This window comes from Podarcis raffonei, chromosome 17, assembly GCF_027172205.1.
Source record: "Podarcis raffonei isolate rPodRaf1 chromosome 17, rPodRaf1.pri, whole genome shotgun sequence".
Lineage (NCBI taxonomy): Eukaryota > Metazoa > Chordata > Lepidosauria > Squamata > Lacertidae > Podarcis > Podarcis raffonei.
Genome location: NC_070618.1, coordinates 39353225 through 39374193, shown reverse-complemented (window position 1 = coordinate 39374193; position 20969 = coordinate 39353225). Strand labels below are relative to the sequence as shown.

At 49.0% G+C, this 20969-nt stretch overlaps 2 protein-coding genes across 6 annotated transcripts in view; one reads left to right on the top strand and one right to left on the bottom strand.

Annotated features, from left to right (window-relative positions):
* Window positions 1–12278, bottom strand: part of HSD17B10 (hydroxysteroid 17-beta dehydrogenase 10) — a 239552-nt gene extending 227274 nt beyond the window's left edge. For both annotated transcript variants that reach the window (XM_053371028.1, XM_053371029.1), the window contains exon 1: window positions 12275–12278. The gene's annotated coding sequence lies outside the window, so the exon portion shown is untranslated. The remainder of the gene's footprint in view (window positions 1–12274) is intronic.
* The window catches only part of CACNA1F (calcium voltage-gated channel subunit alpha1 F), a 58426-nt gene extending 42058 nt beyond the window's left edge, over window positions 1–16368 (top strand). For all 4 annotated transcript variants that reach the window (XM_053370967.1, XM_053370968.1, XM_053370966.1 and 1 more), the window contains 16 exons: window positions 1361–1489; window positions 1719–1784; window positions 2301–2392; window positions 2632–2791; window positions 4024–4151; window positions 5258–5354; window positions 5566–5668; window positions 7195–7296; window positions 8299–8429; window positions 8540–8659; window positions 10763–10986; window positions 11102–11242; window positions 11890–12053; window positions 13772–13884; window positions 14059–14364; window positions 15673–16368. In XM_053370967.1, coding sequence (XP_053226942.1) covers window positions 1361–1489; window positions 1719–1784; window positions 2301–2392; window positions 2632–2791; window positions 4024–4151; window positions 5258–5354; window positions 5566–5668; window positions 7195–7296; window positions 8299–8429; window positions 8540–8659; window positions 10763–10986; window positions 11102–11242; window positions 11890–12053; window positions 13772–13884; window positions 14059–14364; window positions 15673–15984 — 2388 coding nt within the window. In that variant the 3' untranslated portion in view covers window positions 15985–16368. The remainder of the gene's footprint in view (window positions 1–1360; window positions 1490–1718; window positions 1785–2300; window positions 2393–2631; window positions 2792–4023; window positions 4152–5257; window positions 5355–5565; window positions 5669–7194; window positions 7297–8298; window positions 8430–8539; window positions 8660–10762; window positions 10987–11101; window positions 11243–11889; window positions 12054–13771; window positions 13885–14058; window positions 14365–15672) is intronic.
* Window positions 16369–20969: the final 4601 nt, after the last annotated feature.

Below are 20969 nucleotides of genomic sequence, written 5' to 3'. Positions count from 1 at the left end.
TGGTCTTTTGTAATCTTGCGCTTTGGCTAGTGCTGGTTGGTGGTGCTCAGGCTGAACCCTCCCTCACCTGACACCATTCATCTGCTGTGGCCCTGGGTCCTCCTGACACACCGTGCCTTCCCTTGGATGGGTGAACATGCATCTGGCATGAGGTTTTTGTGTGTGCAAAGGCAGCATTGGCCTGATGTGTGCAAGCATTGACAGGGTTCATGTGATGGAACTTTGTCAAGGTAGTCCTGAGTGGTGGGCTGCCTGGATTTGGGGCTTTTGCTTCACCTTCTTTCTTGCTGAATCCAACCCCACTGCTGCCACTTTCACAAGCAGGCACTTCCTTATGTCACCCACAGCAGCAGAAAGATGCCCAACAAAGGAGAGTAGCACAGTTGCCTGGCAACAACACAACCCTCTTCCCCTTGATTCTGGGCCAGGGGCAAAGCAGGCAGCTCTGAACCTGGGAGAAGTTGTAGCAGGCCTTCCCATCAGATTGCTCTGCCTTCAGGGTAGATGCTAAAAGGGCTTTTTGTTTCCTTTGTCTTGTGTATAGGATGGCCCTGTGGTTGTGGGAATATGGGTGGCCAAGATACATATGTATTGCCTATGACAGCTATGTGCAGAGGCAGTGTTCCTCCTGGCACCAGGTGCTTTGGACAGACAGCAGGGAGACTATCCAGGCTCTGCTTATGAACTCCCACAGGCTGCTGCTGACCTGTGGATTGCTGGGGAAATGACCTGACCAGAGCCAGAAGGATCTTCCATACGTGGGTGGATCAGTTCAGGAGTGAAGAACTTCAGGCTCAAGTGCTAAGCATGCCCCTCCAGACCCATCCTGGCCATGCCTTCTACCCACAAGCAACACCCCACAATGGCCTTGCTTTGCACCACAAGCATTTTTGCCTGTCTGGAATGTGTCCTTGAGCTCTGATCATGCCTCTTGCTGGTCTGGATGGAGGGTAGAAAGGCATGCCCGAGTGTGTGCAGAAACTAATCTACTGTACAAAAGCAAAATTTACATTTGTTGCCTTCCCAATTTTGCTCTTGATACAGGCGCCAGCATGCAGCCCCTGGAAGGTTGCCTAGAACAGAATGTGGCCCTGGGCCTGAGAAAGGCTCCCTGCCTTTTGCATCTGCTGTGCACCAAGTTGCGTGTAGCATGTCTATACATCATACAGGAGTGGCGGGGAACCTGTTGCAGCCCTCCAGCTTCTATCATCCCTGAGCTGCAGCCATGAGGACCAGGGTTGCTGGGAGTGGAGTCTGTCAATATCTGGAGGGCCATGATCCCTCATGCCTGACTTGCATGGAGGTCTTTGTTGTCGTCATGCGGGTGCTGCCAACCTGACTTCTCTCTCTGCCTCCACAGAGCTCGGAGGACAGCTCTCGCATCTCCATCACCTTCTTCCGCCTCTTCCGTGTCATGCGCCTGGTCAAGTTGCTCAGCAAAGGCGAGGGCATCCGCACCCTGCTCTGGACCTTCATCAAATCCTTCCAGGTCAGTGGGATTTCCTGGGATGTGGCCTTTCCCTCCCACAGTGGATCAAAGCATGCCGTGCTCCATCCAACACATAGGGAGGAGAAGAGCATGCTAGAGAAATGCTGAGCACAAACAGAAGCATCCTTTATAGGCTGTGCTGTGTACTGGGCTAAACCAGGCATGTCTGAGCCTGGTAGCTGGGTGGGTCCAGTACTCCCAGTTCACTCTGTGTTTGTTCAACCTCCAGGCTTTGCCATACGTTGCCCTTCTTATTGCCATGATCTTCTTCATCTATGCAGTCATCGGTATGCAGGTGAGCAGACAGAACCTCCCCTACTGCTCTCCAAGCTTGCCGAGAAGCAAATTAATTCATGCCACAATTTGTGTGCTATGAGTGGGCTTTGCCTTTATTGTGCAAGGGGCTCTAGGTGCATCATGTGTGTGGGTACATGCTTTAAGAAAAGGGACACCCAGCACACTTACTTACACATGCACAAACACATGTGCATGCCTGCTATTCCAACTGGAGTACTGCATAGGATTCTGTAGCATGCAGGATGAATGAGTGATGTCTGTGAGAAACAGTAAGTGGGCTTTCGCTTATCACCACATACAGGAAGGCCTTGGACCTGGTCCAGTGCTGTAAGCACCATCCTGCTTCCTGTCATAGTTCTAGTTGTGTGGTGCTGGTGCAGTTTCATTCTCCACTCTTTTATAGGAGAGGAGGGCTTAATGGTTTGTATTCCAGTTTGCTTCACAGAGATTCTGCAGGTGGAATCTGTTCGTGACATCTTGGCATGGCTCTGAGAGTGCTTTCCTTGCCTTTCAGACCTTTGGCAAAGTCGCCATGCAGGACAGTACGCCAATCAACCGCAACAACAACTTCCAGACCTTCCCACAGGCAGTGCTGCTGCTCTTCAGGTGCCTCTTTGCAAAAGTATTTCTGCATTTAACAACTTAAGCCCATTTTAAGACCTTCTGGTGGTCCCTCTGTGTGTGGAACCAGTGAGCTGACTGAAAAAAACAGGAGCCCCTGAGGAATAATAACATCTTCCTAAGTGCCCCCGCAGCAAAGCTTCTGCCCCTTTCCCACAGGGTGCCTTGGTCCTTAGCCCCAGTTGGTGGCTTTCACCATGTTCTTTCCACCTGTCTCCCTCCAGGTGTGCAACAGGGGAAGCCTGGCAGGAGATCATGCTGGCCAGTTTGCCTGGCAAACGCTGTGACCCCGAGTCCGACTATGAGCCTGGCGAGGAGTTCACTTGTGGCAGCAACTTTGCCATTGTCTACTTCATCAGCTTCTTCATGCTCTGCGCCTTCTTGGTGAGACTCTGCAGCAGACTTCCCTCTGCTCTCTTCCGCCTCAGCCAGTTCCAAAAAAACAGATGCCAATCCTGCTTTGCAGAGCCAGACTCCCAGTTGTAGCCAACATGTGAAAGCCCTTGTTTGCACCAGGCGGGGGGACTGCGGTGGGCCATTTCCCAGCCTTGGTCCCTGAAAGCCAAAGTGGGCATTGCATCGGGAATGGGCAGAATGTTTTTGGTTTCCTTTAAGGGAGAGCTCCTGCTCTCCATTAAAGTTTAACCCTTTACCTCCCTGCCATTTGTCCTCTCAAAATTCTCCTCCTCATCTCTTGGTTGCTTTCTTATCTGTCCTTGCCCAGAGATCTCAAAATGTTTCTGCTGCAGCTCTGCTTAGCCAATGTGCAAGAGAACGACAGTGCAGGGGGAACAGCAAAGTGCCTCAGTGTGTGCCTTACACCTTTTGGTGGTATCCCTGTACCAGCACTGAATCTTAGGCAGATGGTCTATGCCAGATTTAACCCATTTTTTCCACCACTGCCTCTAGCTGGCACTGGGCATTCCCATGCCATGCTTAATTGCTAACACTATGACTCATCATAACCATCTTCTGACATGAAGGTTTTCCTCGCCAATCCTAAACATGTGAATTGGCGGAAATGGGCTTTGCCCATGCTCTTATGCGCTCTCCTCATAAGAACAGAAGAACCTGCTGGATCAGGCCACTGGCCCCTCTAGCTCAGCATCAGCAGATGCCTGGGGGAAACCAGGGAGCCGAACGTGAGCATAAGAGCAGCCCTCTCACCTCCCGTGGTTTCAGAAGCATTGCCACCTCCAGCTATGGAGGCAGAGCATGGCCACCTTGGCTAGTAGCCATTGATAGCCCTCTCCTCTGTGAATTTGTCTAATCCTCTTTTAAAGCCATTCCATCCAGGGGAAGTGAGTCCGACTGTCTGAAGAAGGAATTTCATTTATCTGTCCTCAACATGGTGCTAATTGTGCACATTCCAACATTGAGTCAAAGCCCTGAAAGCAGTTTCCGTGAGAGTTTATGAGCTCTGGTTCATGGAAAGCCTTGTAATATACACCCTTCCAATGGTGGCTACAACTCAAAAGACACTTACTTGGGAGTAAGTCCTAGTGATCTTGATATTCAGAGGAACAGGCTGTTTGCCTCTGAGGTCTTGCTCTCCTTGCCTCTCATGCGCTCTTTGGGTGCATTCACTGACCTTCACTCCATTTCACCTCTTCTAGATCATCAACCTCTTTGTTGCTGTCATCATGGATAATTTTGACTATCTGACCCGGGACTGGTCCATTCTGGGTCCCCACCATCTTGATGAATTCAAGAGGATCTGGTCAGAGTACGATCCAGCTGCCAAGTAAGAGACACATGTCTTTTTTCTGCAATTACAGTAGCTACTTACATGGAAATGCAATGGAATGTTCCGATCATCCAGAAATTCTGGAACTTTCCACTAGGGGCAGCAGAGAGAAGTTTTGTCCTTCTCCTGGTTTATAGCTCCATTTGCAGAGGTCCCGTGATACAATATCTTGAAATCTCAGGCAATAAGAGGGGTGTTATTTTAACATTTTTGCCGGTGTCATTCTGTGCCACAAGGGGCACTAAACATCAGGGCCATCTTAAGCATATCTGGCGCCGTGGTGCAATGCTCCCTCCGGTGCAGGGCTGGAGGAGGCAGGCAGCGGCTGGAGGGCGGCTCCTCCAGTGGGGAAGAGGTGGAGGCTGGACACGGCACCTCCTGACTCAGCTGGCCGCTTCGTGCCGCGGTGGCCACGGCAGACGGAGGCTCCGGGCGTGGCGCTGCTTCGACGTGGCGTGGCAGAGGCAGGCGAGGGCGGCGAGCTGATGCCAGGAAGTGCCGTGTCCAGCCTCTGCCTCTTCCCTGGCGCCCTCCAGAACTTGGTGCCCTGGCGTGCCACTAGCCTCTATGGGTAAGATGCCCCTGCTAAACAGTGTACTTGGACCTGTCACTTCCTGACCCAGAGGAGCAGAGCTGGAGGAGAGTAATGGCTTTGCTTCACATAGTTCACATAAGGAACAGGGGTCTTTTCTAGGCCATGGCTAGTCTGCCGCCACTCATAGTCCCATTGAGGGAGGCAGCAGCCCACCTATCCCACAGCTCCTTACCACCCACTTGAGATGCCAATGTGGTGCAGTGGTGAGAGTGTTGGACTAGGACTTGGGAGACTAGGGTTCAAATCCCCATTTGGCCCTGAAGCTCCCCTTGGAGTCAGTCACAATTGCTGTGGGGATTAAATGAGGGAGGGAAGAACCATGTACACCACCTTGAGCTCCATGGAGAAAAGAGTAGAATATAAATGCAATAAATAATAGAATCACAGAATTCTAGAGTTGGAAGGGACCCGGAGGAGCATGTAGTTCAACCCCCTGCAATGCAGGAATATGCAACTGTCCCTTACAGGGATCAAACCTGCAACTAATAAATAAGTTCTCTTCCCCCAGGGGCCGCATCAAGCACCTTGATGTAGTGACTCTGCTACGCCGGATACAGCCCCCGCTGGGCTTTGGGAAACTCTGCCCCCACCGAGTAGCTTGCAAGGTAATCTCAAGGGGCTCACCTGAGTGTGACTCCTGGGTTCTCGCTTCCTAGGAGAACATCGTGGCTGGGTTCTAGCTCCAGAGCTATCAGTCCTCATGGGTTCCCTTGGAGGACTTTATGAAGGGAATGAGGTGGGTGGGGCTACAGCAGAGAGGTAGCTGGGGAGGACAGGTGGCAAGGATTCTTGCTTTTAATTCATTTGTCTCTGCAGAGGCTGGTGGCTATGAACATGCCCCTGAACTCAGATGGAACTGTCACCTTCAATGCCACTCTCTTTGCCTTGGTGCGGACATCCCTCAAGATCAAAACAGAAGGTGAGGTACAAGACGGTTCTCATGGCAGAATTGTTACTAGCTGATGGGAAAGAACATTTTATACTCTCCGGGAATGATGTTTTTTCTCCAAGCACGTAACTGGATTTATGCAAATCCACTTGCACAGTTGCTAGTAGCAACTGCAACTCCCATCTTATGCCACACACCTAGCCGAAATACTCCTTCCCTGGAAATCCACAGAAGAGAAAGTGGAAAGTTAGAAACTTCTCTCCTGTCCTGCTAGGCTTTTGCAGGATTGCGGAAAGAAATACTTTGAAAGGGTCAGTGGTGGCCACAAATAATGCAGGCTATTCAGCCAAACGTTCCAAATTCCAGGGCTAAGACCCAGCATTAAAAATACGATCTGGTCCCAAGCGTCACTTCTCCTTCCCCGCCTCCTGCAACTGTCCTTTGGGTCAGGCCAGAAGGCCTTGCTTCAGCCACCTCCAGTTTCCACTGCCCCACCTTCACCCCACTCCGCATTGGCTTGGACCCCCACCTACCCTGTGCGCACCTCGTTGTTTACAAGGCACCCCCAGTGGTCACCCTGGGCATTTGTTTGTTCGCTTGCTTGTTATTCATTATCTTTATATTGGGATTGCTCATCCAATCAAATTTCTTACATAATTCATAAAGGCAAAGGTAAAGGTACCCCAGACCGTTAGGTCCAGTCGCGGACGACTCTGGGGTTGCGCGCTCATCTCGCTCTATAGACCAAGGGAGCTGGTGTTTGTCCGCAGACAGCTTCCGGGTCGTGTGGCCTGCATGACTAAGCCGCTTCTGGCAAACCAGAGCAGCGCACAGAAATGCCGTTTACCTTCCCACCAGAGTGGTACCTATTTATCTACTTGCACTTTGATGTGCTTTTGAGCTGCTAGGTGGGCAGGAGCAGGGACTGAACAACAGGAGCTCACCCCGCTGCGAGGGTTCGAACCGCCGACCTTCCAATCGGCAAGCCCTAGGCTCAGTGGTTTAGACCACAGCACCACCTGCGTCCCTTTACATAATTCATATAGACAACAAAATACAAAACACAATTTAAAAAAACATTTTAAAGGCACAAAAATGCAGCAAGAAACATAACTGACTAGAACCCACTGCTCATATTCCACAGAACATCTGCCTAACCACAGAAGCAGGCAATAGGGGTGATCTGTGGGGGGCATTTGTCACCTCCCCACCCCAGTCATATGTATAGATGGAGAGAATCATGTAAGCGGGACTAGTTCAGTGGAACAGCCATTGCAAGGACTTGGGCTTGAGCTGCAGCGTCCTGAGAAGTCACAGGCAAACCCCAGAGTAGACCGCAAGGGCACGGATTGGGGCCAAGGCATTACTGTAACCCCCTAGTGCAGGAATCTAGAAGAGGGGTTTTGTTCAGATCCACCCCACAAACTTAAAGCACATTTAAAGGATTTGGGGAATTGTAGCTCTGTTGGGCGTAAACTATACTTCCCAGGTTTTTGTGGGGGAGCCATGTGCTTTAAATGTGTGGTGTGGTCCTCATTCTCCCCCCACTCTTGTAGGAGACCTGGATGTGGCAAATAAGGAGCTTCGTGCAGTAATCAAAAAGATCTGGAAGCGGACCAAGCCCAAAATCCTGGATGAAGTTATCCCTCCACCAGAAGGTCAGTGCCCCTTTGTCCTAGCAACAGGACTCTGTCCCATCCCCACTGCCCAGAGATAAAAACTGAACCAAGCACTCTTGGCTTTCCATCCAGAACCTACTCTGAGTCCCATTTAACAGGGTGCTGGTTTGCTCTCAGGGCTGGTCCAAGCACTGAAGTAATCTCTAGGTTGCTTAGGGCATTGTTGTGTAGCAACCGGAGGTGGCATCTGCTTTACCTTCTGAGGGCCACCTTGGCAAGTTCAGCAAAGGATAAGGAAAGGAAGCTTGGAAGACATGATGCTGTAGTGATACTTGGGATTCCTGCAGCAATGATGCAAGGAGCTCAGTGGACCTAGGGGACTGGGAGAGCACTGTAGCTTGGCAAGCGTCCTGGAGAGTATTGAGTGTTTGCAGAGCACCAAGTAAGTGATCTACAGCAGGCACTGGGCAAAACCACACCATGCTTTAATGTGTCCTACCCACATACCTCCAGAGTATCAAGAGAAATGGGGAAGTCAGAGGCTGTGTTGGCTTGATGGGCACTTTCAGCAACCATGGAGCTTGGAGCAGGTGCCAGTCTTGCCCATTGCCAGCCCTGTTTATGAAGGATCTTGCATATATGAAGAATTTTGCTATTATTATTATTATTATTATTATTATTATTATTATTATTATTATTATTTATACCCAGCCCATCTGGCTGGGTTTCCCCAGCCACTCTGGGGGGAAATAAAGTCATATTGTATTTGGCGCAAGATGGAGATCATCTTTGGGGGAAATAGACCTTCAGATCTGCAGAAGAGCCATGTTAATCTGTTTCAGAGGAAATAAAGCAGGGGCTCCTGTGGCACCTTCAAGACTGCCACCATAAATTAAGGTTGTACTCTTTAAGATGCCATAGGGCACTGTGACCTTTAAAAACCAGCCCACCTATTCCATGGAGCTTTTTGGAAATACAGCTGTTCCCAAAAACAAGCCACAGATTCCTAACAAGAGTGCACTTAACATCTTCCCTTGGCAGAGGAGGAGGTCACTGTTGGAAAGTTCTATGCCACATTCCTGATCCAGGATTACTTCCGTAAATTCCGTAAGCGGAAGGAGAAAGGAATGCTTGGTCCAGATGGGTCCCCAAGCAACTCTACTGCCTTGCAGGTGAGTATCCTTGTTTTGCTGTGGGCCTCTTAGCTGCTCTATGAACAGAGAATGCAACATGGATACCAGGCTGGCTGATCCTGCTGCTTTGGTGCTTCTCTCCCATTCAGGCTGGGTTGAAAAGTTTGCAAGATCTGGGGCCTGAGATCCGCCGGGCCATGTCCTGTGACCTGGAAGAAGAGGAGGAAGCTGAGGAAACTGTGTGTGAGGAGGAAACCGTGACCTATAAGGTGAGCATTTGGTCTAGTTTTCTCTGAGTGAGTTAACCTCCATCTGGAGTGCACCACTTTGGACTCAACATATGGAAGAATCATATGACTGAATGCTGCTCCATATCAAAACATTCCCTGCACCTGGAAAACACATGTTAGGAAGAATGCTAAAGTAGAATTCTTCTTTCTGGACGTACTAGTTTTCTACCTGTTGGGATTTCTCTTTTTAACAGAGCAGAATTCAGTCATGGCAGCTCCCATGGTACAGCCCAAATATAGGTTCATCACCTCAGTGATGCCTCCTCTTTGCCCACTAATTGAGCAGGGCAGAAAAGCAGACAGAGTATTGGTTATCATGGACTACTACCATAGGGATAACTGATAGCTGGGAAACACTGGCCTGCAAGCACTCCAGCTGGAGAACAGCCTTGACCAAAGGTGTCATGGACTTTGAAGAAACTTGAACTTAGGACGAAAAGGAGAAATGAGCTAAGAGGAAGGCACGCTAGGCAATCCCTCACCATGATCAACTCCTGCCCAGAAACCTCTGTCCCCACCGTGGATGGACAGGTGGATCCAGAATTGACCTCCACTTACAGACTCACTGTTAAGACCGTTTTCATGGAAGACAATCTTACTTGGCTATGAGTGATCGCCAGAGAGGAAGATTACCATAGGGCCAAAAACATTGTCCACTGGAGTTCAGAAGGGACCTTTCACTCCACATTCACAGTAGTTATTATCAAATCTCAGGTTGGGAAATAATTTTCTAGAGGTGGAGCACATGGCGCAGCTCAGTGAGGAAGGCAGTGGAATAATAACCACCAGGGGCCTCCTTGCCAGGTGCCAGGAAATCTATAGAAGAGATAGGTGAAGTTAGACAAAGCCTAGACAATGTGAGAAATCCATGGCCTTCCAGACATTGATGGAATGCGCCTCCCATCACTCTTGTTTATTAGGCCCTAATGGCTGGGGATGGCTGCTTTAACTCAAGGCACTGCATAGTCTCTTGTTTCCTCTTGGTTTTAATTTTGTTTGCTACCACCCTCCATTCAAACTAAAGGATGCCAAATTAATATTTACTGTATATAAACTTCCAGAACTGTATTCTATTCAGTTATTATGATAGAGTGTCATAGTATATCTAATTAGCAGATTTGAAAATAATTTACAGAATCATTTTACGTAAAAAGTGATGGAGAGCAAATTCTTTTGAAAGGTAAATCCTGGTTTCTGCTCTTTCAACCACCTTCCCAGAGAGCTTAGTGTGGAATGCCAAATTGGAAATGTTTCTACTAACCAGTTCTCCGCTGCTTTTCCACGCCCCTTGTTCTGTTCCCAAATTGGAAAAGGCTGCAACTGAATTGCTGAGAGAACAGATGTGTGTACAATATGTTGTTCCAAATTCCAGAAGAGAAGAAATTACTAAGGTTGTGAGAGATTTGGAGGAAGGAAATAAGAATTCTTTCTGCAAAGTTGTAAAGTGCTCATGGCTTGTCAATACCGACTCCAGAAGCTCAGGCACTTTTGTGCTGACAGAAACCTGTGACAACCCCAGCACTTCCGCAGGCGCAATGGTATTGCAGCAATAGCGTCATGAGAACAAATCATGATGAATGCTCAATAAAAAAAGATGTCTGGAAAGGCACAGAGGTAGGAAGATGCTAGGGTTGCTCATAGCCCAAATTCCCATTATAAAAGGGAAGCTGCCTCTGGCTGGAGTAGCCAGAGAACATTAGCCTTGTTCTCAGCATGGGATCTCTCTGGCATCCCGATATCAGGGCTGGAGATTTGCACTGGAAGTCATAAAGAAAAGCCAGTTCAACTTCATATTAGAGCTGCAAGTAAGGATGGTCCAGGCAGATGGAGGGCAGAGGAGCCTCAGGAGGGAAGGACTGGCAGAATGCAAATTTGAGGAAGAAAGAATATGCATAAGTGGTCAGGAGCTGGAGAGATGAAGGAGATCAAAGTTCACACATTCATATTTTAAACAAGCAGCCAGATTTTGTGCTGCAGACCTTCAGTGCTCCTGAGATGTGTGAAGTGATCTGAGGGCAGCAATGGACTGTTCAGAAGCACTGTTGGTTTTTATGACATGCCCAGGCTTCTCTCTTCCCACAGAGCTCTGAGGCATTGTATGGCAGTGCACCTGACCACCACATCACAGCTGCTTCACCAGATGGGGAGAACAAGACTCTGATGAATGGCCTTGTGGGCTCCCGGCACCCCTCAAGCGTCAGCCTCTCCCACATGACTAATGGACCAACCCACTATGAGGAGAATGTTGGGGGCAATGATGAACCTGCTGAACTGCCCAACATCCCCACCCGGCGCAGGATGAGCAGGTGCTGGCCGGGATGAGGTCCTGGGCTTGCGAGGGAAGGAAGGGTGTGGTGTGGCTGAGTGGGGAGGCAGGAGCCAGGATTCCAGAGTTCCTTACAGCCCTCTGTACCTCTTCAGGCGGAGCTCTGATAGCAGCGGCATCCCACCTACAGTGCATGAAGAAGCCACACACACCGAAGACTACAGGGAGGACACCTCAGTGGAGCAGGGATACTATAGCCGGGAAGAGGACTCTGAGAGCCTGGCCTCCCGTGACAGGTAAGAGTCAGGTCCTGAGACAGAACAGAGCAGCTTTGGACATGGCTCTGGCCTTATTTGCAAGTTGCCATAACAAAATGACTGCTTCCCTGTAGTCCAGTTCCACATTGTTCCAGTTAACATCTCAGTGGAGGAATAATGTGGCACCTTCTGCTGCAATCCTGCTCCTTCATGCAGAAGTCAAATAGTAAAGAATCACATAATTTCCTCCATCCGCGGAACATGACTACGTGAAAGGGGCATCCGGACCCAATGTCACCACTGAGGGACAGCATAGACATTGGTGTCTTTATGATATATGCCCCTCATTGTTGAAGGGCCACAGTATGTGGACAGTAAGTGATTGTGGCAAATCCCAACACCAGGAAGAAATTCCTCATGGTGCAAACTGAGAGTGGAACAGACTGCCTCGGATGGTACTGGTGGACTCTTTGTTTGAGGTTTTGTTGACCACCTGTCATAGTGGATTTCCCGAACTGGCAGGGGGTTGGATTTGATGGCCTTTTCAAATCCCTTCCAGGCCTTTGCTTCCTTGGGGCCAGCATGCTCACTCAGCGCTGAGGCTGCAAAGAACGAGGGTTCCAGGGCCATTAGGAACGAAGGCTGTTTTGTCATTCACTGATTTGTGTGCTTTCTTCCCTATGCAGGCAGCCCTGTCTTCACACTCCACAGCCCCATCGTCGTCGTTGGGACAACAGCTATGGCGGCTCTTTGCCCCTCCCTTCCCGGCGCATCAACAATGGGATGGTTAATGGCATGCTGGATGGCAGGCAACCCAAGCGCAGGCGCCTCTTGCCTCCCACACCCACAGGTCAGGATGACAGGGAACTGTAAATGGAGTGCGTAAATGGAGGAGGGCTGGATTGCATGGCTCCCCTGGGTCATAAATACACCCCCTTTTTAAATACAGTGGTACCTTGGGTTACATACGCTTCAGGTTACAGACTCCACTAACCCAGAAATAGTACCTCAGGGTAAGAACTTTGCTTCAGGATGAGAACAGAAATCGTGCTCCAACGGCATGGCAGCAGCCGGAGGCCCCATTAGCTAAAGTGGTGCTTCAGGTTAAGAACAGTTTCAGGTTAAGAAGAGACCTCTGGAATGAATTAAGTACTTAACCCGAGGTACCACCGTATATGCTGCAGAGTCAAGCAGAAAAGCTTTTCATAGACAGTACTTCTTCAGACTTTAGTTCAAACTTTGGTTCAAAGTTCTCCTGGGAGTGGGTGGGTAGCTTCTTGCAGATAGAAAGCTAGCAGGGAGAAGTCTTCTGTCAGAATGCAGCTATTTTATGCACAGGGAGTTTTCTTCATGAGAGGAGCATTTAAACACTGATAGAGTTACATGCTTGATGGATCAGGGGAATGCTGTGGACATAGAGAATATGGATCAGTAAAGCTTTTGAAAAAGTTCCCCATTATATTATTGCAAGGAAGCTGGTAAAATGGGGGCTGCACAAGGTAACTGTTAGCTGAATTTGTAGCTGGTTGACTGACCAGTGCTCATTAATGGTTCCTCAGGGTTCGCCTTGGTACTCGTCCATTTTGGCTCCCGAACGCTGCCAACTGCAGTTTGTGAATGTTCTTTGGAAGCCGAATGTCTGATGGGGCTTTCGCAGCTTCCGATTGGCTGCAGGAGCTTCCTGCCTTGGAAGCCGTGCCTTGGTTCCGAATGCTTTGGAGGTCAAACGGACTTCTGGAATGGGTTCCGTTTGACTTCCAAGGTATCACTGTATATATGTAGAGAGAGACGGTATTGCATGACACTCCAATTGCCAAGCAATGTGAGATTCCAGGGGTTCTCAACACTTACCCAGGGTTCAATTTATTTGGAATGAGGGGCAGCAGACATATATGTGTGTGTGTGTCTATCTATCTATCTATCTATCTATCTATCTATCTATCTATCTATCATCTATCTATCTGTCTGTCCCTCTCTGGCCTTCTGGCTTCTTCTAGCCAGATCTCACAACTCTTTTCCCTTCTCACTACCACTACCAGACAGGTGAGGGAGCAGGGACAGAGCAGCTTCCTCACTTATACTAATGACCCATACTTAGGTGGCCATTACAAAGAACCTGGCCTTGCTATTCAGGAATTGGAAGAGACTCAGCAATACGGCCTACTCACCTCCGCCCCCCCACAACTCACACTGCCTCCCTCCAACAACAAGACATTTCCCCCCAGATATACAAACAAACAACAGGCCTTTTAAACCACTATAGAGTTATTGTCTCTGCTGTATGTTTTTGTTTTTTTGTCTTTTGTTTGCTTTGCTGTCCTTTCTTCTGTATGTTATTGTGGCGTGAGAGTTTATGTTTCTTGGTGTGTGTTCGTTTTTTAAAAACCTTTTTAAAAACATTGTGAGCCCCTCTGAAAACACTGGTGTGTAATATATCCAATGAACAAACAGTTTGGTGGTCAGTGGGTTCAGCCAAATGTGCTGGTGTGGCAGAGGGCAGCCACCCCACACTTGTGGCCTCTTATACCTTCTCTGGCCTCCCTTTTCCCACCTCCCTGCTTTTGGTAGGCCGCAAACCAGCCTTCAGCATCCAGTGCCTGCAGCGTCAAGGCAGCTGTGATGACATCCCCATCCCAGGCACCTACCACCAGAATGCACCACCCTGCCGAGCACGTGCACAGGTAATTCTTGCACAGGGTGTGTGTGTGTGTGTGTGTGTGTGAGAGAGAGAGAGAGAGAGAGAGAGAGAGAGAGAGAGAGAGAGAGAGACTGACTTAGTATGTACCATACTTCTGTTCTACTGCTGAGGCCATCCCATCCACTGGCCATCTCACCAGCTCTCTCCTCTGTACCAGGGCTATGGCAGCTATGACTCGTGGCACAGTGGCAGCCACTCCTCAACAGCATCCTCACAGTCGTGGGCCACACCACCTAAGCGGGGCCGGTTGCTCTATGCCCCACTAATCCTGGTGGAGGAGGATGGGTTGCCAGGGCACAGCTGGGAGAAGAACAGCAACAGCCTTCCGCCCATGTCGCGAGCGCGCTGGTACATGAATGAGCCTGAGCTGCCCTACCGCTCTTATGGCCAGCTGCGTGTGCCCGGCCCACTCAAGCACAGCTACAGCGACAAGCCTGGCAGTGCTGACAGCCTGGTGGAGGCGGTGAGTGCAAGGCAGACTTCTCTGTCTCTGGGATGCAGCTCTTTGGGACCCACCTTCCACTGCCCCCTCATCCCTCCTGCAAGAATAGTTTTTGTCACCCTGATTGGGGTGGGTGTGGGTGAATCGGTGTTTCTCAAACTTGGACCCCCAGCTGTTGTTGGACTACAACTCCCATCATTCCTGACCACTGATCCTACTAGCTCAGGGTGATGGGAGTTGGGGACCCAAGTTTGTGAAACACTGGTATGTATTTAAATCCTTTTGTTTTCCCTTGGTTACTCAGCCTCATGCAAGTGTGCCTACAACCACACATAAATACAATGTGGGGGGTGGGGGTGGCAAGTTGTGCCTTCCCTCCAGCTTGTGAACCTTTCTTACTTAAGGATATCACCAGCCCCAGTATGGAAAGCTCCTCTGGTTTAGTCCTTACCTTTACTATGCTGCTTAGGGCAGAAGAGATTTTATCGCTAGGAGGGTTGTATGTGTGCTGCACTGAAAATTATTTCAAATTACATGCCAAATAAAGCCAGATTTTGCAGCCTAAAACCAAAAGTGCACATCAGCTGGTGTCATCCTTATTATGCAGAGTTCGTTCTGGTTCTACTAGCAATGGCAGAATGAGGAAGAGCCAGAGCCTCACTCCTGCTGCCTTCTAAGGCTGTCCTGGGCACAGCTTTACAAGTTTTTTTAGCGCATCCCCAACACTGTGCAGGCTAAAATCAGGCATTTGCTTTTAGCAGAAATATGTGATTCTCAAATTACTGGATTTGATATCCATTCTAGTGTTTGGCTTGTGGTATTAAAAGTTGGAGGACGGGAAATGAGCAACAGTTTCACCTATGAAATCCACTGGCTCTTTGGGTCTCTCACCTATGGAATCCACTGGCTCTATTAAGACAGCATGCCAATCCATGAATTGTGTTATCCATAGTTTACAATCCAAACCATGGTTTGAACTTCCAAATATACAACAGGCTGGCCATGGTTGCTTATTTGGTTTCATAAGTGTGCTCCCACCTCCGTTGTGCAGCAGCTTCTTGAGGCAGAGTGATAACCATAACTATGGTTTGTCAGTTCAGGAATCATCCTAAGCCACAGTGAGCACAAACCATGGTTTTCAAGGTCACTGCAAACCATGATTTCTATTTCCAGTTTGCCAGCTGACTGAAACTAGTTTACCAATTTAGACAACATAGGTAAGCTTACTTAACCATGATTTGGTGTGATGTCCAAACTGAGCTACTGACTTGGTTGGTTGTGTACTGCATAACTTTGACTAGCAGAACCCTTTCATCTTTCTTCTTCCAGGTGCTCATCTCTGAGGGTCTAGGCCTTTATGCACGGGACCCAAAGTTTGTGGCCTTCACCAAGCGGGAGATTGCTGATGCCTGCCACATGACCATTGATGAGATGGAGAGTGCTGCCACAGACCTGCTGAGTCGCAAGGTCCCTGGTAGCGAAAGCAGCGGCCGAGGTGGTGGTGGTCACGCCTTGTACAGCAGTGATGGGGAGCACAGTGGGGCTGGGAGCCTAGGTCCCGTTTACAGCGATGAGGAGCCCTTCCGCTCCCATGAGGAAGAGGACTTGGGTGACGAGATGGCCTGCGTCACTTCTTATTGACCAGGAAGTGCCCCCTGGCGGGGCACAGGAGTAGAACTGCTGCAGCGAGATACCTAGCACTCTGCAACCTTTGTAGTCTAAAGGCATAGGCTTTCCCAAAGCTGTGCTATGGTGGGAGTGACTGCGGAAAAGAGAGGCCAAAGGATGGGAGACAAAATGCTGCCCTCCCATTGGCTGATACAAAAGCAGCCGCTAGAAACGTTGTCCTACTACTTTCCTGGTTTAGGCAGTCTGCTCCTTGCTGCCCCTTCTCCAGGCTTTTGACTCCTTCCCAGTGGTCCAGAAAGAGAAAGGGACCTCTGGATTTCTTCCTCTGAGCAAGGATTGTGGATTTTGAAGAGGTTGGGGGGCGGGGTTCCAAGGTGATTAGACAATGTCTTTTTCTATCAGAAGCAATAAAAAGATGCTTTGAAAGATGCTGCTGCCTCTATATATATATATATATATATATATATATATATATATATATATATAATTTTATTCTTATAAGACTATGTGATGCACATCAACCCAAAAAGAAGATAAGAGAGGCATCACAACATGTTTAGGATTGCTCCCCTATTCATACCCATATTATTCAGCCATAGTATCACATCCAATATGTGGGCTGGCCTTGTGACCAGGGGCTGCTGTCATTTCATCCCATTGTGTCTTTCCACAGAAGTCCAGGCACTGATGGGGGTTGCCAGTCATGTTCCTACCAGCTATGTACATAATAAATCATAGTTGCAGCTTCTAATACTGGACAGAAGGGGGGGCAATTGAAAAAATAAGGTGTTCTTCTCCCTGAGTTCCCCACTTTTCCTTTTCTTTAACCTCCACCAACTCTTTGTAGAATAAGGTGTTTCACAAATGCGATCAAAATGTAATCCAGTATACTTTACGGGGCCCTTGTTTTGTACTCACGTACAGGGAGAGCAGGGAGGGTCCACCACCCACCTGAATGGATAATAGAACAGGACACATTAGTGGTTTTCAGTTATATGGCTAAAGGTTGGACAGAATGCCTTCCACGAGTCACCCACCAATACAGACAGATGTTCAGTGGACTGACCACCACCACCAAGCCCCACAAGGAAATTAAGCAATTCCCCTTAGCAGTGGGGTTTTGGTTTGGTTTGGTTTGGTTTTTTTGCTAAACTGCTTTGCTAGGGAACAATCCTCCCATCAGCTCCATATGCAGTGCAGCCAGTTTGGGTTTCATGCCAATTTATTAATTAGACTAGCTATAATAACAAAGGTGGGTTTGTAAGTTACACTGCGACTTTTGTAAGTCCACATTTACTCATAAGATCCCACCCAGAAGGCAGAAGATGCAAAGCAGGACCACTTTTCTCAATGTAAGACTGCCTGGAAATCTGAGATTGCTGACATCAAAACTCCCAGAGTCAAAGAATTACTTTGAACGCATATATTCATATACAGCCAGCCTTGGCTGCTGCCTCTATAGGACCCCGCTGGGTTTTATTAAACGTGCGTAACTCTTCCTAGAAATGTCTGAGGCATCAAAGACACCTTTGTCTCTGCACTAATTGCTCCACAATGGACTAAATTGGGCATCTGTGTAATAGTACAGGTGCCTCTGAAAGGAAAGGCTACCTGCTAAGTCCTGTTTGCCTTTGAAGTTCTTTCTGATACGCAGAAAGAGGCTGCTTTGGCCTTCCCTTTAGGTATGGTTGAACAAAACCCCGAAAACTGACGTCACCAGAAATATGGAAGGTATTGTACAGTGACTGGCAGAAGTGGTTTGCTGTGCCACTTTATTCATCAGTTTTCCTATTATTTATTCTTTTTATCCTACCCTTCCTCCAAAGGAGCTCTGCATAATATGCACGATTTCTCCCTGCTCCCCGGCACATCTCCATGCTAACAGATTGGAGCAACCACATCCCCCTGCTCAAGTTGTGCAGCTGATAGTTGTAGTCCAAAATATCTGGAGGGTGCCAGGTTGGCAAAGGCTGAAGGTAAAGGACCCCTGACAGTTCAGTCCAGTTGCGAATGACTCTGGGATTGCGGTGCTCATCTCACTTTACTGGCCAAGGGAGCAGGCGTTTGTCCGCAGACAGTTTTTCTGGGTCATGTGGCCAGCATGACTAAGCCGCTTCTGGCAAAATCAAACACCGTTTACCCTTCCCTCCGGAGCGGTACCTATTTATCTACTTGCACTTCGATGTGCTTTCAAACTACTGATGGTGTTTCCTGCTTGGCAGGGGGTTGGACTCGATGGCCCTTGTGGTCTCTTCCAACTCTATGATTCTATGATTCTACTAGGTTGGCAGGAGCTGGGATCAAGCAACGGGAGCTCACCCTGTCACGGGGATTCAAACCACCGACCTTCCGATCAGCAAGCCCTAGGATCAGTGGTTTAGACCACAGTGCCACCCGTGTCCCTCTGGCAACGGCTAGTGTAGAATAAATAGACTTCCCCCCAATGAAGTTAACTAATGGAAGCAAACAAATATGAAAAAATAATTAATAATAATTTATTATTTATACCCCGCCCATCTGGTTGGGTTTCCCCAGCCACTCTGGGCGGCTTCCAACAAAATATTAAAAATATATTAAAACATCAGTCATTAAAAACTTCCCTAAACAGAGGTCCCTTCAGATGTCTTCTAAAAGTCAGATAGCCATTTATTTCCTTGACATCTGATGGGAGGGCGTTCCACAGGGCAGGTGCCACTACTGAGAAGGCCCTCTACCTGGTTCCCTGTAACCTCACTTCTCGCAGCAAGGGAACCGCCAAAAGGCCCTCAGCACTGGACCTCAAAGTGAACAAATAATGAAGACATAAAATCCTGTTTCTCCTCTTTATAAGTTTGTCTCTTTTTCTGCTGTTGTCATCACTCCTCATACAGTTACAGCCATGATTACGGCTCAAAGTATATTCATAAATGCAGACTGAAGAGTAGCATTCTGGCTTATGGGCTGCCACATAGATGGTGGAGCAAATTGTTCTCTTTTGCTCCAGCATGTAAGACTCACACCAACAACTTCAAATGGCAAGAAAGGGAACTTTGCCTGACAGTACAAGCTGTTCAACAATGCAACAGACTCCTGGTTTGGAGGGCTGCGGATCAAGTATGCTCTAGTGGTGGATCTACTGCGTCAGCAAGGTGTCTGGATTACATGACTTCTGAGCACTCTTCCAACCCCACAGTTCTCCTCTGGGCTACCTTCACAAAAAGAGATAATGCAGCCATGTTGAGATAATGTTCTCCAGCTGGCCCTGATGCAACATTTCCTTGGCAATAAGAGTTTCTTCGTGGATCAAAAGATCCCAGAATTTAGAGAGCCAATTCTCCACTCCATTGGTTGCTTCAGCTCTCAAAATCTAATGTTCCGTCCCAGGCAGGGGTCAGGTTTGTATCCTAAGTGGTGGGTGGGTGTGCTAGGCACATACTCCAGAGAAACAAGGTGACATGGCTGGTGCCTGTTCAGGATCTCATAACAATGTCTGGTCAAGTAGAGGTCATGTTCTAGCAGGGCAAGGTCAAAAGAGTTGAGGTCAGATTCCAAAGAGCCGATCAGGTGAAACAAGAGGCCAGAACCAGTTCCAATGTCAGTCAAGCAAAGCAGAGAGCAAGTTCAGGTTAGCAAAGTCAGGCAAAGTAGAGGGCAAGGTCCACCTAAGCTAACAAGCAAAGCGGGTAGCACCCTGGATAGCTCCAAATGGAATCTGCCGGGGAAGTCAGACAAGAAAGATTTGAAAGTTGCTTCAGCAACCACCCAAACCTGGCTGAACCGTAAGCAGAACTGCAGCTCCCTCTAGGCAGCTAGAGCAGCCGCCTCAGCCTGGTGTCTTCCAGGTGCTTTGGTCTACAACTCCCATCAGCCCCAGACAGCATGTTCTCAGGGGTTTATGGGAGTTGTAGTCCAACAACCTCTGGAGGGTGTTGGGGAAAGCTGAGGGCCCCCCCCCAACAGAAATCGTGGCTATGCCCATGCAGACACAAGCAATCATGTCAGCCCTCTGGCCATTGTGTGTGGGGGGAGAAGCGGGTGGCAGAAAGGGTCTCAAATGTGATGATCCTGTTCCACCCATTGCTGGCTTCCTCATCGCCTGGAGGCAGCATGTGGCTCCTGCCAGATTCCCTGCAAGGGAATAGGTATGTCCCTTGACCAAACAAAAAGGTCAGCCAAACTGCAAGTCTGACCATCTCTCTTCACTTCTCTCTCTTTTGTACAATGGGGGTTACTCCCAGGTAAGCGGAGTTAGGATTGCAGCCTCAGAGTGAGTATCAGCTCCCACCTTCTTGGGACCAGGACTGGAAATTACAAGTGAAGCAGCTTCTAGGCTTGCCATATTTTAGTCTAGCAAATCACGGACCATTGTGCAGCTCCCATCAGTGAAGCAAAATGGCATCCAGGGGCCTGTGTAACCCCAGTGCCATCCTGGGCAGGTCACATATAGCTGGAAAACAGGCAACCGATGCCTAACAGTCGCTGTCGCCCTGTAATTTCCTACACAGCACTGTTGCTGCAATAGACAGAATGAATGCACAGCATTTCCATACACCCTGCAAAATTCCTCCAAGCTAGCAAAAAGACCTAGAAAACAAATACAATGTGTGATGCAGCATAGTTGTCTTTTTATAATTTTAATAAGCCGCCAGTCCATTTTGCAGAGAAACTGAACCGAACAGAGCACCTTTCCCCGTTGACTTTCCCTCGCAGCTCCCTCCAGTGCCGCCCTTGGGACTGTAAGGGTCTCGGGGCACAGACCTGCCTCTTGCTCGCCGCTGCCTTCTACATATTGAGGGGTATGCATCAAGCAGCACGAGGGGCCTGCTCCTTAGGGACACGGCCCAAGACAGACATACAGACAGCTCCCCCCCCCCGCCGGCCTCCATTTCCCACGGCCCTCTTCTCCCTTTGCCCACGAAGGACATGGCTCCCGCTCAGCTTCGCCCGCCCGCCCTGTGACGTCAGCCTCCGGCTCTCCAGCCCCCCGCCCCTCGCCCCGCCCTCCCAGCTGCCCCCCC